General features: G+C 42.6%; 5 protein-coding genes across 5 annotated transcripts; 4 read left to right on the top strand and 1 right to left on the bottom strand.

The window, feature by feature from the left end:
* The first annotated feature begins 3,232 nt into the window (after positions 1-3,232).
* Positions 3,233-4,718, top strand: BDW47DRAFT_17732 (SWIRM domain-containing protein). The gene has a single exon (XM_024818384.1). It carries the CDS (start codon positions 3,466-3,468, stop codon positions 4,648-4,650), a length of 1,185 nt encoding a protein of 394 aa, XP_024673242.1. The 5' UTR covers positions 3,233-3,465; the 3' UTR covers positions 4,651-4,718.
* A 1,333-nt stretch (positions 4,719-6,051) lies between these two features.
* Positions 6,052-7,508, top strand: BDW47DRAFT_116837 (CDC50/LEM3 family protein; the record flags this gene model as incomplete). The annotated part of the gene is made up of 6 exons (XM_024814991.1): positions 6,052-6,151; positions 6,214-6,250; positions 6,303-6,399; positions 6,456-7,137; positions 7,193-7,355; positions 7,409-7,508. The coding sequence occupies 6 exons, from the start codon at positions 6,052-6,054 to the stop codon at positions 7,506-7,508; spliced, it is 1,179 nt and encodes a 392-aa protein (XP_024673241.1).
* A 506-nt stretch (positions 7,509-8,014) lies between these two features.
* BDW47DRAFT_116836 (zinc metalloprotease) lies at positions 8,015-9,051 on the top strand (the record flags this gene model as incomplete). The annotated part of the gene is made up of 2 exons (XM_024814990.1): positions 8,015-8,308; positions 8,380-9,051. The coding sequence occupies 2 exons, from the start codon at positions 8,015-8,017 to the stop codon at positions 9,049-9,051; spliced, it is 966 nt and encodes a 321-aa protein (XP_024673240.1).
* Positions 9,052-9,512: 461 nt separating this feature from the next.
* spt16 (chromatin-remodeling protein SPT16) lies at positions 9,513-13,414 on the bottom strand. Its single transcript, XM_024818383.1, has 7 exons — positions 12,995-13,414; positions 12,837-12,921; positions 12,655-12,776; positions 12,446-12,601; positions 10,900-12,331; positions 10,250-10,848; positions 9,513-10,187 (listed from the first exon to the last, which is right to left on the bottom strand). Exons 1-7 carry the CDS (start codon positions 13,172-13,174, stop codon positions 9,699-9,701), a joined length of 3,063 nt encoding a protein of 1,020 aa, XP_024673239.1. The 5' UTR covers positions 13,175-13,414; the 3' UTR covers positions 9,513-9,698.
* Positions 13,415-13,600: 186 nt separating this feature from the next.
* BDW47DRAFT_103892 (putative mitochondrial carrier protein) lies at positions 13,601-15,295 on the top strand (the record flags this gene model as incomplete). Its single annotated transcript, XM_024812193.1, has 4 exons — positions 13,601-14,048; positions 14,116-14,122; positions 14,236-14,384; positions 14,436-15,295. Coding segments are annotated over exons 1-4 (1,204 nt in total), but the record flags the coding sequence as incomplete, so codon positions are not given.
* Between the last annotated feature and the right edge of the window lie 184 nt (positions 15,296-15,479).

Below are 15,479 nucleotides of genomic sequence, written 5' to 3'. Positions count from 1 at the left end.
TTTATTAGATTATAGAATTTTTATAAAGATTATATTTGAGTAAGAGTCTTTCTTATATTTCTTTATTATAAGTAGATTTTATTTTTTATATATAATAAATATATTTAAGTAAGTCTAGGCTTTAGTTATTTTTATTTTAAAAAACTTAGTTTAAAGAGATAGGAATCTATTTTAAAAATATTTTTATATACTTATAATAAGTTACTATAATAAAGAGTAATTAGAATTATTATATAATAATTTAAAGATATTATACTAAGAGTTAAGTAATATATTAGATAGTAAGAGAAGACATATACTAGAACTAATTACTAATCCTCTAAAGGATAAGGGGGTTAGGGGCTTATATACACATAGCCTACAGTGTCTTTAATAACTCAGCACCCGCAGGTCTTGGCAGGCAAGCTGCCTGAGGCTGCCGCCTAACATACTTATAATAATTAATTTTTTTACTAGTAAAGTTATTTAATAAATTTTTGTATTATTTAATATTTATATTGATATATATTATAAATTCTTTAACTTATATCTTATTTAATATATACTAGATTAATAATCTAGAATTATAAAAATTTATAAAATTTTTTTTTATAATAATTAATTTATATATTTACTTTAATAGCTTTTTAAAAAATTTAAGAGATTTGATAATAAGAAATTAATTATTTTTACTATTTTAAGCTTATTTATGAAAAAAACTAATAATATTTATAAAAATTCTTTTTTATATAGATTTTAAAGATATATAACTTAATAATATTCTTCTTATAATATATTATTATATTTATAGAGTTTAAGAAAGATTTTATTATCTTTTCTAGTATTAGAATATTAATTTATAATAGAAAGATCTTTAGAATTTTTTTAGATAAGAGATTCTGAAGTTTAGTAAGTTTCTTAACTAGTTATCTTTTTTTATTTTATAGCTTTACTTTTTAAATAAGTTATTTTTATATATATCTTTACTTTTTAAATTTATAAAGTTTAGAATTATTATTATAACTTAAGAAATAGAAATATAATAATAAATCAGTATTTATTTTATTAGATCATAAAAATTTCTAAAGATTATATTTAAATAAAAGTCTTTCCCAGGTTTCTTTATTATAAGTGAGTTTTATTCTTTATATATATATATCAAATATATTTTATAAACCTAGACTCTAATTACTTCTACTTCAGAGAATTTAGAAAAAAAAAAGAAATCCATTTTTATAATATTTATATACCCATAACAGGTTACTATATTATAATATAGAGTGATTAGAACTATTATATAGTAATCCAGGGACACTATATCAAGAGTTAGGTAACATGCTAGGAGTAGTAATAGAGGGTTGTATGGAGGGCCGTAGGGGGAAGTCTATGCTAGAACTAATCGCTGACCCCCTCGAAAGGATCCATACAATCCTCCATTGCTACTCCTAGCACCTTACCCAACCCTTGGTGCGGCGTCCCCGGACTACCGCATAACACACTCTATGTCATCCCTACCCAGCCGCCCTTTTTGTCGATTCAGTATAGTCCATAACACATCAGCTCGTCTTTAGGGCATATGTCTCTTATATACTTTCAACAATGTCACCATCCTTTCCGGCGGCAACCTGTACTCGTCTAGACGGCAAAATACAGTATTACGTCTAGAGGCAAGCCAACTGCCTCGGCTCGACGCCTCGGCTGAAGGGTTCTAGACATGCTAGAATCAGTAGTTCACGTGTTTCCAGGGACCACATCGTGACAGAGTGACTTTTCCCAGCAGTAGTCTCATGACACTCGTTGTCAACTTCGTCATGGAACACGGGGAATTTAAGTAAAGACTTCTGGGATTTTGCTCTCCGTATTATCTATGTAACTATACCACGCTTTTCAATGCCTGCTGACCAATTAATCAGGTGAGTATACAGGAGTATGACAGCGCACTGGGGCTCTGTGCGGAAGCTCAGTTTATACCATATACCCAGTAATTTAGATTGTTATATATGGCTCACATATATAACATAAGAGAAGTATATGAAGGTATAGTCGCATGAGTATAATTTGCTCAATGAGTCAATAGTCCGACGTCGTCACGCGAACTGAAGATCCATTGAATGTGGACTATTATGCACATTGGTCTTGTGTAATAAAAACCATAAGCTGTTTTTTGGCGTTGTAGTATCAGAAGGGCCAAGGCCTAGCATGCTGATGAAATAGTTGGCTGCTCATCAAATGTAGAGCCTGTACTTTGCTGACTGTCAGCTGGTTAGGCAACTTGGTTTCAGCCTTGAGACGCCAGCCTTAATTCAGGTATTGGTTTAGCAACCAGGCATACAAGAGAAGTGAATTATATATACGTTTGATTTTATGGGAGGATGGATGTTGGGCTCGTAATATAAAATGGTTTGGTCAATCTTGATCCTATGTATCTAGCAAAGACATCTGCAATCTCCAGAGTACACAGTGACCTACTATCTCACGTGGAGAGAGGAGGTTGTTGTACTCCGTATGCAATCATTGGCTAATATCACTTACAGCATAGCCCCACAGTGGAGACTATCTACCACATATCCACTGCCCCCCGCCTTGTTGGCCATTTGACCCACACTAATCGTGGCTGTTGCGTCATGTGGAAGGTATCAGTCACTAGGCACAAGGGCGTCTTTTTTTAGAGTACCCAGTGAAAGATAATACTGCCTGATATGTTCTGTACTCTTCCTTTGGTTACATTGTTGTTACTGTGTATTTACACATCTCTAACTTCTTTGTCATGAATATATACTGCGAAATACATCCACTATCTCATCATTGCTGAGATCTTCCCGCAAGTATAGTTCTTATCAAAGATATTAATGCCAAAAATTATTCTCAATGTATTTGTCATAATAGATGTGATAGAGCATTGTCCTTTGTAAAGATACGGTAAGTGCTAATACATACCATGCAACAACCCCGCAGTCTCGTGAACACTGATGTGCTAACTAATATTTAGTATCCTAGTCAGAGTCAGCCCCAATCTATGAGTCAAAGGCACTCATAGCTCAAATTCCTTGATAAAGCTTCTAGGTGATTCACCAAAATCATAACCTTATACATCAATTATTACTGCAGCTGTTATTTAAGTATTGATCATGTCTTTCTAATCCATATAGCGAGTCTCCATACTTATCCCGCAGTGGTTTTGGTATACATCGGACTATGATCCTATAGTCAAGCTTTGAACACTATCTTGCCACCATAGGTACCTAAACAAAGAGGCGACTGACAAATCACTTTCACGTGTGTTTCGCCTGCCAGCACCGCCAACGCTCTTTCTTACTGCTTTTCATGAACACTACATTGATATTATCTGCCCACTGTCAATCGCCACCTGAACAATATCTGTGACAATCCCAGGTGACCGTCAATTAGCTGGACAGCGTTCCTACCCCGCGCCTCTACCTCCTCAACTCTCGCGCGAATTCCTTGGGCAAAGGGATCTATCTCACAATGACCTCACCTTCCACTTCACCACTGGTGGATCGAAGCGACAAAGTTAAGATGAAACATATACCGTCGGTTTCTAGCCTCATGTCGCCCCCTGAGTCGAAACCATTCGAAAATTTTAATCCGTCACTGTCATCATCATATGAAGACTCGCAGGATCTATCAAATAGCCATGATATGAAGCTTCCCCCAATATCAGCCGATCGCAAGCGAACGCAGTCAGAAATGGACCTGCCATCGCCGCCTGTTACTCCATATACTGGGAACAAGAAAAGGAAGACGAATCTCTCCGAACTCGCTGAAAATGACACCACCGTTGGCCCCATTAGAGATCCTGTTCTTTTTCCTCGCCAGGGGACTTCATGTGATATTATTGCAGATGAGCCTCTGTTCGCTCCCATGCTCCCCCCGGTAGCAGAAGCGCTGGTTGACCAACACATCAACAACCACATGGCAAGGTTTGAGAACAAGCTAAACAAACCGACACGTGATGAGTACCTGTTAGCTCTTTCATGTGTACCTGTTGTCTCAGCGCAGTACAATCGCAATCCAGGAGCATGGGCCAAAGAGGAACGTGCAACGCTGGAGCGTCAGCTGATTCTGATGCACCGACCCCAACCTCAAATATCAGAGGCCAAATTGAAGAAGATTGCACCTGCCCCCGCGAAAAGGACACTTACAAGCCAGTCTCGTGTACAGCGAAATACTAGAGTCAAGCGCACGCCAAAGCAAACACCGAAGCAGAAAACACTGGATCCATTTGACTCACCGCCCTCGTCGTGTAACAAGACATCCCGTGCTCTAGGTACAAATCGTGATGACACTGATTATGATTCAATAAGAGACTATGCCCCTTCGCCTGAGACGCTAGGTGGCAATGCCAAAGCGTTGAAGGCAGATTGGAAAGGGCAGATACTTGATCTCACTAATGATCCAGATAGGCTCTTGTTGAGCCCTGCTGAGATCAATCTTGCCGCGACTCTGAGACTATCCTGCGCCACATATCTCTGCAGCAAGCGACGTATTTTTGAAGCCCGTGTCAGGGCCTTGAATGTTGGAAAGGAGTTTCGCAAAACTGATGCGCAGCAGGCCTGCAAGATTGACGTTAATAAAGCAAGCAAGCTTTGGACCGCATATGAACGTGTTGGTTGGTTCAGACCTGAACATTTCCAACAGTACCTGAAGTGATCACCTGTCGTTTCAACTGTCTTTGCGATGTGAAACTGTTTACAATGCTTATAGTACAGCCTTTCGCTCAACTTGTTTAGCATCATGGTTTTGGCATGATCGCAATGTCTTAGCACGTTGTATGATGATTTTGATGTCATATCCCTATCGTTCTTTTCTTTTGGGGGTGCCGGTCGTTGGACACAGCTGGTCTATGTTCGTATTTTGATTCTGACTGGAAATCAGCTTGGTTACTAGCGTTTTTGAAGTTTGGGAGTTTGCTTAAATGATACTTCTCATTATACTCATGCATGGCTTAGGTTGTGATGGAGTTAGTGCTGTTCTTCTGATAACAAGGATAATTACCTCATGTGTTCACTGTATAAGAAAATAATATATCTTGGTCAGGTTTTCTTTTCCTTCCTTTCTTTCGATTGCTCTTGGTAGCCATAGACCGGGTATCTCATAGTAATAGTTCTTGCTTATGAGGGTGCTTGATATCCATGTCAATGATTGGATTTAGTATAGAATGCTTGCCCCAAAGACTACATATCTTGGTTACTTTCTACTTACCATGACCGTTGCCAGTTTGAGCAACATACATAGGTGTCATCAAACAAAGAATTTTCCAACCAATCTTCACACCAGGGTAACTGGAAAATAATAAATAGTTCCATTGTAGCTGCCGCCGTGCGGTGGCTAATATTCTCCACTACCAGTAGTGCAGGTTTGTTTAATTGTAATGCAGTCCCCTGAGACATTGAGATGTATACTTGAAAGGATTTATATTAGTACTTGTTTTCTGTAAGCACCTCCACATATTGATTTTAAAGTGATGTGTATCTCACTATATTTCCATTCAGCCTGGTTGTGGTACCGAGTCTCAACCTCATCGAATGCGCAAAACCTATGTTATATATATAAAACCTTACCGGGTATTGAGTGTATGAATTTGGTCGTTTTTATTATGGCTTGAGTAGCTAACAGGGTATCTTCTTCATACCATCGCCATTTTTCATACACTGGCAGAATAACCTAGTTTAATATATTAAATAATGAGCAATTGCTCACTTGATTTTTTTCAATACATATAAATATAGAATACATCATGATAGTTTAAGTTTAGTTAGTCAACTTAGTGTTTGGGTTGTGATTAATAATATGTTCCGTTCCAATGATGCCGGATGATTAAGGACACCCAGAAAACACCCCTTATGTGTATGCTTCGCATCAGGTATTAGAAGATTCAAAACTAACCAATTACTATGTAGGTACGCAATCTTGTTCGCATCTTGAAGCAGCTCCGCGGACATAAATGTTACTCTCTTGTCTTCTTAGATCATTGACTGATAATTGCCAAAATAGTTTCCATCTCCCTGGTCGAAAACCATATTGAAATTGGCAAAGCAAGCCGTGATTACCATGTCGCGAGCAGATGTTTCCCGCACAGAGTCCTCGGGCGAACAAGACCCTAGGGGCGATATTGAAACCGACAAGAAATCCAAAAGCAGGAGACCAGCAAGTAAGACACCTGACCTTACTACTACTGTATCGAGGAGCCTGTGATTTCTTACAGAATGATAGACACCGCTTTTCGACAGCAACGTTTGAAAGCATGGCAGTTAGTTTGAGCTGTACAAAATCGATTGCTGCCTTTACTGATGCTTTGACAGGCCTATCCTGACCCCGAAGAGTGTATTGCCGCTTTTTTTTGCTGTTGGTGTTATATTCGCTCCCATCGGAGGCCTGCTTTTATGGGCGAGCTCTCAAGTAAGTTTCTGTGACCGTCTGGCCGGGGTGTTCTAACTCACATGAACGATCGAAAGGTTCAAGAGATTATCATAGATTACTCCGAATGTCACAAAGCGAGTGATCATCCCGTTGACATCTCCAATAAAGTCACTTCCACCTTTACCATGGACAACCGCCCGACATGGCAGTATAACGGTTCAGTTTGCACACTGCTTTTCGAGATTCCAGAGAACATGGGTCCTCCTGTTTACATGTACTACCGTCTCACGAATTTCTACCAGAATCATCGGAGATACGTCAAATCCTTGGATATAGAGCAACTCAAAGGAAAGGCGGTCGACGCCAAAACTATTGACAGTGGCTCATGCGATCCTCTCAAACTTGACCCGAGCGGCAAACCATACTATCCATGTGGGCTTATCGCAAACTCTCAATTCAATGATATAATTAGCAGCCCCGTGCGGCTGAGTTCCCTCGACCCCGAAACGTACCAGATGACCAATAAGGGGATTGCCTGGGATAGCGATAGAGAGCTTATAAAGAAAACACAGTACAAGCCTGGACAGGTTGTTCCACCCCCGAATTGGGAGAAACGCTTTCCAAAGAAATATGTTGATGCTATCCCCGACCTTCATGACGATGAAGAGTTCATGGTTTGGATGCGAACTGCAGCGCTTCCTGATTTCAGCAAGCTCTCTCGAAAAAATGACGACACACCCATGCGAGCAGGGACCTATCAGCTGAACATCACGCACAGTATGTCTGAGCTTATATTTGTGGATAACTAGTAATGCTAATTCTGACCTATCAGACTTTCCTGTCACAGATTATGGCGGCACGAAATCAATCCTTCTAACTACGCGCACAGTCATGGGGGGGCGAAATCCTTTCATGGGGATTGCCTATGTTGTTGTTGGTGGATTTTGCGTTCTACTTGGGGCCCTCTTCACTGTTGCTCATTTAGTACGGCCCAGGTAAGGCTGCCTTTTTTAAGTGAAAACATTACATTCAATCTAACAATGTGTAGAAAACTCGGCGACCACACTTACTTGACATGGAATGCTGAGCCGGAAGGCGCCGCTGTTGCGACAGGAAGAGATACCAGGTATGGGTCACAAGCGCCTTGAAACCCCTGCTTCGCAGCCCATAGCAATTCTCTTCACCTTAGCCTAGCTCAAACTATCTTTCAACTGGTTCTGTATATTACAAGGCGCTTTTGTTGTTATGTCTATATTAGGAGGGCGAGACATCACTGAAATTTTGGATTGTTTTGCCATGAATGGGCGAAGGCGTCAAATGGAGGAGTTTCCCTCTGGCCAAAGTCTGGTATAAGTGTCTCACCCCTTCTTTTGTTTCTCCCTTGCTAGCATTCATCCGTCTGTGACGGGTTTGTTTATTATTGTAATTAAGCGTTAATTCCATCTTTGTCTTAGACCCTCTTCCAGGGGAAATATCTCACCCTTTGTAGCATTCCAACTGCGGTTTACGGCATTCTTTGCTTCAGGCCAAGGATACAGCCTTGATACCGCACATAACCCGTGGCATCGATAAGAGTCTGCCCCCTCCTATTCACCCTGTGAGAATATTTGATTCGTATATTGAGCCCAGTGTTGAGCCCAAGGTTCTGCACAGCATGGCGCGATCGTTCTCTACACGACTGATCACTCTGTTTTTGATCTTAACCGACCTCCAGATCCAATGCTGGGCCTTTGGCTTCCATCAACGAGAAATTTGTGCCACCGGTCCTCCAAAGGAGTCTTTGAAAAAAGCCCATCAAGATCTAAGCGTGCTGGAATCGAAACACGATAGTGCTTCCGAATACACGGAGCGCCAAATAACGAATCAAATTGAGATCGATACCTGGTTCCATATTGTTAGTAGCGAAGCAAATGCTGAGTTGGTATCAGACACGATGATTGCTTCGCAGGTTAGTATAAGGCCCGCAGCTTAAATTAGACATGGTTTTGTTCAGTTGCATATAAATCTAACCGCAGGCAGCTTTCGCACTTGCAAGATGCTTACAGGAATGCCTCGATATCATATCGGCTAAAGGGAGTCACACGAGAAGTAAATGACACTTGGGCTCGTAATGACGATGAAATAGGCATGAAAAATGCCCTTCGCAAGGGAAGTTACAGCACGCTGAACGTGTATTTCCAGAGTGATCTTCACGCATCATCCGAGGGCCACGGCCGGTCCACACCCGTTCCCAGTGAACGTCAGTCTGAGATATCAAACCAATTGTCATCTAGTATCCTTGGCTTCTGCACCATGCCTGACCCTAGCATTAATTCCAGCACCCCCCGTGCTAGTTATGCAAAGGACGGTTGCAATGTTCTTGCTAAAACCATGCCAGGCGGTTCCCTTGCCCATTACAACAAAGGTGGAACTGCAATCCACGAAATTGGCCACTGGAATGGCCTTTTGCATATATTTGAGGGGGAGTCCTGCGCCTCGGAAAACGAAGGAGACTACGTTGCAGACACACCGCAACAGTCCGAGGCAACGGATGGTTGTCCCGCTGAGAAGAATTCGTGCCCAAACATACCCGGCTTCGATGCAATTCACAATTTCATGGATTACTCGTCTGACGATTGTTATGAACAATTTACCCCCGGCCAGGCGAAACGGATGCGGAGCATGTGGTCTGCTATGAGGGAGGGGAAATAATTTGCAGCACGTGTCTCGTCTGTGATACTTTTGTAATTCATCAAGCTATGTGGGATCTTTGAGTTTATTTATCTTTATGTTTTGCTCTGTTTTACCTCAATGCGCGCGGTCATGTGTATATGTCATTCTGTCGAATTATCTCCCTTCCAGATTACATCACGGGTACTACGGATGTCTCCAGACCCTTCGGGTTTTAGATGAAAAGACATAGATACACTACAGCATCTGGCAAGCCTACAGGGGTAGAAGCGGCAGGCAAACTTGGCCTATCTCTTGATCAATAGTTCAATCGTACCTATTAGTGCCGGATCAAGCCTCATGCATTCGAAAAGATCGCTGCAAACCTCACATAGGTTAAACCATTGGGCCGGAATGCACCAGAGCAGGGGACAATTTGCTTGCAGGGTTTAATGCCACAGGTGCTCGAGTTCGTAAACGGACATCAAGACCTAGATATAAATCCACGATAACAAGCATTTTATATGGATGATAACCCCTCAATTACCAGTAAACATCTAGTACATTCATAGAAATGTAGCACAACGTGCTTGGCTACTCAACTTTCCTCCTAAATTGACAAACTTCAAAAACCACCATACCAGTAAGACGGAGCACAGCATGAGGATTGAACAACTAGCGATAAACGTTTATCGTTTTCGCTTCTTACCCCGATCGTCGTCATCAAGATCACCATCCCTGTCCTTCTTTTTAGCCTTCGTTTCCAATTCATCCCAGTCCTCACCGCTGTCCTCATCCCCACTGAAATCTTCGCTAGCCTCAGCACTCGCATCGTCATCAAATTCACTTTCATCTTCGGAGCTCTCATCTGCTGCAGCCATTTCTGACTCGGATAGCTCGAATGCAGACTCTTCGTCCTCAGAACCACCCTCCGAGTCCGATTCTGCAGCGAGAAACGACCAACCTCCATCAGCAAAGAACCCGTAAGGATCACTGACAACGGTCTTCATTATAGTTGTCCAATTAAGGTTCAAAGGACCCTCTGTGAATGCAATGTCAACAGAATCGAGCCAATCTTTAACACCCTCCAAGGATTCAACTGGAATAGTGTTGACGTGCACCGGAGGCCTGTGAAAATCTTTGAACACGAAGACCATATCGAAATTTTTGAGTCCAAACTGATGAGAATTAGCAACATGGCCGTTGATCAATAGGCGGATAATGACTGCATGTCACATACCTGTACTCTTTCAAGGTGAGCAATCTCAATCTCATTCAAGGTGATCACAAGGAAAGGAGGCTCCGTTAACTGCACGAGAGCATCTGTAGTTGGCTGAATCAACACATTTGAGCGATTGGGAACACCAGTAAACCCGATTTCCCTGAACGGAATATCGACGTCAACACCTTCATCTTTACCAGCATCTGCGACCTTCTCTGCGAAAGCCTTGAACTCCCTGTCTAAAGCCGCTCTCCGCCGCCTCTCCTCCTGTTCAGCCTCGAATTCTTCCTCATCTCCGTATCGATGTTTTCGTCTTCGGTTGCCAGTTTCATCAAATTGCATTTCTGTCGCCTCACGATAAAACTGTACGTCCCTTGTTTTTCTCTTTCCAATCATGATAGGAGTTTTCAAGTGAACATGGATCAGAACGATGAGTTCGTGGGCACAAGGCTGGAAGAACAAATGTTTCACATTGCTAAAAAGCACGTCAACATGTTCATTTCGGAAGGGCGACATATATCGTAGTCCATTTTGATGTATCTCCACTTCACCAGGAACACGTTTTCCGTCCAATGGTGGTCGAAGGTAAACGTCGGGCAATTTTACAGGGCGGCGATCTACCGTCAAGTTAGCCCATATCAAGCGATAGTACGATCCAAATTACTCACTTCTGATTTCCATGAGCTTATCTTGCTCAACCACGTCTTCCATTTCCTTCTTCTCCTGCTCGCGCCTTAAGGCATTTTTCCTTAGTTCTGTAATGTCCAGGGCGACTTGAGCAAGACGATTGTTGTCCTTAGAACGAAGAGTAAGATTCCTCAAAAAATGTGCCGACAAATCCTCGAAAGGCTGGTCGTCTTTCCTTCCAACGCCCTGCCCGGGAGAGAGGAAATTTATTCGTAGATATGCATATTCCCCCTCGTCGCTTTTGCTGGCATTTTTTATGGTGCTGATGTGGAAAGGTACTGGCCGACCCATTATGGGAACAATGACAGTCGAGGCTTTGTGATCAACATAGATAGTGAGGTCCTTCACTCGGGTTGGTAGTTGATTATCTCGTTTGTAGGACTCGAACCGCTTGAATTTCTTTTGGGAGATGCCATTGTCATCCCCTGTTGTGCCAGTGAATCGTTCGAGGCCCTCCCTTGTCTTCTTGCCAGCCAACTCCTTCTGGTGCTCGCGTCGTCGAGCCTCCGCTCCTTCGTTGATTTGAGTGGGTCGTTCGGCACGTAGTTTGGTGCGAGTCACATTCCGACCAGCGATAGCGCTGGACTTGATCTCTTTCTTCTCTTTGGCTGGTTTCTGTGGTTCTTCCTCGTCTCCAAAATAAAACGATACAGAGTCCATGTCGACGCCTGCATCCTTGGTAAACACATGAGGACCATGCTCTCCAACACGGATGGTATCAGTGATCACCATCGAGTAAATGGTTTTCGTTTTGTCTTTGGAATCCGTGTTCTTCACATCGGTTATTCCAACCGTGACAGAAAGAGTCATGCCACTTTTGAGAACCCTGTTGTTTTTGCCATTGAGCAACATGTTCGAATCCCTGAGCTCGATTCCAATGCCAGACCCCACATTTTTGACAAAGTGATTTTCTAACTCAGGCTTCTTGGTTCGGACTATACCAACTGCTCTTGCATAGATATCCTTGGCGATTGCCCCGTCACGGATATCTTTGATGATTGTTTCATGGAGATTCAACAGGAAAGCGTAATTTGCTTCCTGTGATTTGCTCGGATCCACCAAATAAGTACGTGCAATGATTGAGCTGTAAGTTTTGTAACGAATTCCGAACCCGGCAATTATAATCCCGGGCTGGAGATTTTTGTTATCAGGCTGAGCTGTAAGTTTGAGGTCGTAATTTCCCCCACTCTGGATAACGGGTCCATAAGCCCAATCGATTTGCTGAGGATCGAACTCCGACGGTAGTTTTGCGAGCTTATTGAAAAATTTGGTGTCGTCGATCTTGGCATCAATGCGCATAGAAAGGGCCTTGTGAGTCATTTGCTTCTCTTCGTCAAGTAGTCGAGACATCTCGTCGACGAAGTATTCGGACATCAAACCACTACAGGCTCTCGAGGCATTGCGAATGGATACCTTCATGAGTGATGCTATTAGTAACCGTGTAGCAACACACATATTATCTGCCCTTAATTTTCTGCTCGATTTTCTTTCTTTTTTGGGCGGGAGAGGATGGAAGAGGGAACCCACCAATTCATCAGTATCCTTGATCGAGAAGGCGGCAGACGAAAGGGCTGAAGAAATGTCAATTTCTTCCATTTCTTTCGATGCATCCTTAAAAGTTTGCTTCCAGTCTTCCGCGAATGGACCAGTCGTAGTATCCTTTGGCAACACACCAACCCTTTTCTTCACATAACAGTTAATAACCGCAATCCGATTTTCAGTTTGAAATAACTTACACCAGCACCCTTGACTATATCAATACATTTTTCGAATATCTTGGTTTTCTCCGCTGCATCTTTGGTCACCACCAAGATTTCCACTGGAATTTTGCCCCCTTTCAATGGTTCAAGATGTTTGGCTAGGAGTGGACGGCAAAGTCAGGATAATCTGTTCTAAAAACCATGATTCTTGGGCATACCTTTTTTTGCAGTCGTTACGACATACATCATCTCTGTTGTGAAGATCATTAGTGTCGCAGGAAATTCGTAACCTAGAAGCCAAAACTAATATGATTGAACAAGATGATCAGTCAGAGCCGCGACAACGATCAAGAAAACGGGAAAAGGATAGCCCTACATGCATAGCATTATTTTTTTGGAAACTATTAGCCTCATCTGTTTTCCCCATGAGGATAATGATGGACCCAACACCACTGAACGCAGTGTTGCTTGATCGTTTGTCGGCCTTCCATGCTGCGTAGAAGCTTGATAGTCGATTGAAAAATACAGCTTTGTCAATCACAATCTCGTCAGCCATTGTAAACGACCAAGGCGCCCCCGAATGCTCAGGCTATCGGTGGTAAATGGTCTGGGAGAACGCCAAAACGTGATATCTATGCCAGAACTGAATTCTCGAATAAGCACTCTCCCTCTCACGAAGAAAAAAACTTTGTATTGGCACTTGGCCTTTCTGAACTGTGGTATAAAAAGGGATTGTTGCTGGAAAGGGTGTCAGATGGTAGTTTTGTGCGAATAGAAAGAGTGACGGATTCTGGTTTGAATGGCTCGGGTGAACGCGACTTGGTCGCGTTCCAGCGAAATAGGTTCGTCGCAAGCTGTTTGCAATATTTGCAATATTTGCATTGTTTGTTTAGCTGACTACCATAACCAGATGTTAAACCTTCTCTATCCTTGCATGGCTATAAGTTTTTATAAGTACACTTAAACACATATACTTCAGATGTTTATCAACTGTGAAATATGTTGAGATTACAAAGGGTCTCTGTGTCTTTTTGTGACTAATTATCACTGTTCTTCTTTTGAATACTGTACAAATAATAATGCTGGTATTCTGATCAGTGTCTGATTGTCCTTAGTATTCTGGCAGGTATTTCACTGCATACAGATAGGTGCTTTTAACCTAGAATTCACTCTCATTTTGCTACACTTTTCCATGTTTTTTGAATCAACTAATATAAGTTTATACTAGGGGTAACAATGGCTTCTCAGGAAACATCCAAGCCAACAGCCCATGACAACCTCTCAGACTCAGATCCGGGGCTCTCCCCCAGAAACCCACGAAATAACGCAGCTACCGGGGCCTCTGCTGCCGGTGTTCGTGCCCTCAGTGCCCAATTAGTTGCTTTCTATTTCAAAGCTCCGATAAAGGCCTTTTTTCGCACACGAGTTGAGTATGAAATTAAATCCTGGCCCTCTAATACAGCATGTTGTATCATGAGTTAATATCAAGCTTCTCAGTTACATGGTACATAATCCAAACCCTATGCCACAGACACTCGTGTAATTTTGGTATCTGTTCTTTTGACTTGATAGCGATCACTGTCGACTAACCCTTAATACGACGTGGTCACGTTATAGGCGTTTGCTAGAGCTGTTAGTCCCCACGCAGCTGACAGTCGTTGGTCATTCCGCACCACTACTCCCGGCTTACTCGTGCATGCTGTTCGTGTATATGGTTGGCAATTTATTCCAAAACAAGTCCTTCCCCCGCTTTTGGCCAATGCTAGGTATGCTCATTTTCCTGCCCCGATAGGCATATAATCTGACATAGTAGGCAGCGTCGGCGCTGTATTATACACCTCTTACCTTCAAGTTCTGGGTAACTTGTATGAGCCAGTTTCATTGGGAGTTAAGCGGGTATACCCCCCTCCAAGTCCCACAGATACGTTCGCTGCAGGTTTTGCAGCTGGGGCTATCCAGTCAGTAGTGGCTGCACCTCTGGACGCTCTCCAAGTCCGCTTCAAGGCAAATGACGTCCTCGAGGGCCAGTACCAGAGTATGTGGCATTATGGCAAGCACAAACTCCAACAGATAGGAGCTCGCGGGGTTTTCGCTGGCTGGGGTCTCTCGTTTTTGCGCGATTCCCTCGGTTATGCGGTGTTCTTCTCCTCCTTCGAATATATCAAATCCCAGGCATACTATTCCTTTGTCACAGGTTACTACGGGTCACTACCGGCACAAAATGTGGCTACACTGCAATCTTCTCAGTCCGAGAACCATGACGTACCTCTTATCAAACCTCACTACACACTGGAGCCGTGCTTTTTGATGCTTGCTGGCATTGCAGCATCTGTTGCCCAGCAAGTAATACAGCATCCACTGAGTCTCATACAGGATATCCATGTTGCAAGGTTGGAATATCTTGACCATCAGGCGAGTCTTCATCCCTCGAGGAACCGGATGCTGCGACTCTACTATCTTGCGTACCAGGAAACATACAAGCGATGCAAAAGGAGAGCTTTAAGAGCCGGGGGTTGGAGTCGTTGGCTGTATCGCGGCTTTGGAAGAAGTGCCCTTCGCCAAGTTCCTAGCACAAGTGCTGGCCTAGTTATTTTCGAGTTAGTCCGTCGTAGGTATGCTATCATGGCAGAACCTATATATATTCAGAAGGACGGATATGAAATCCTCTTAACATGAGCCTCTCCTTATACTTACTACCCACATGATGGTTGTCGGAATCGGAGTGACCAATGAACAGATATCGACCAACTTAATCTGCCCTGACTACTGACTCTGTGCTATCTACATAGTATATGAATTATCAAGTATTGCTCATTCGAATTGCTTTATATATCCGATCATCCCGCCAAAAGAGGTACTTC

Source organism: Aspergillus candidus (genome assembly GCF_002847045.1).
Source record: "Aspergillus candidus strain CBS 102.13 unplaced genomic scaffold BDW47scaffold_15, whole genome shotgun sequence".
In the NCBI taxonomy this organism is placed as follows: Eukaryota; Fungi; Ascomycota; class Eurotiomycetes; order Eurotiales; family Aspergillaceae; genus Aspergillus; species Aspergillus candidus.
This window is presented reverse-complemented; position numbering and strand designations above follow the sequence as displayed.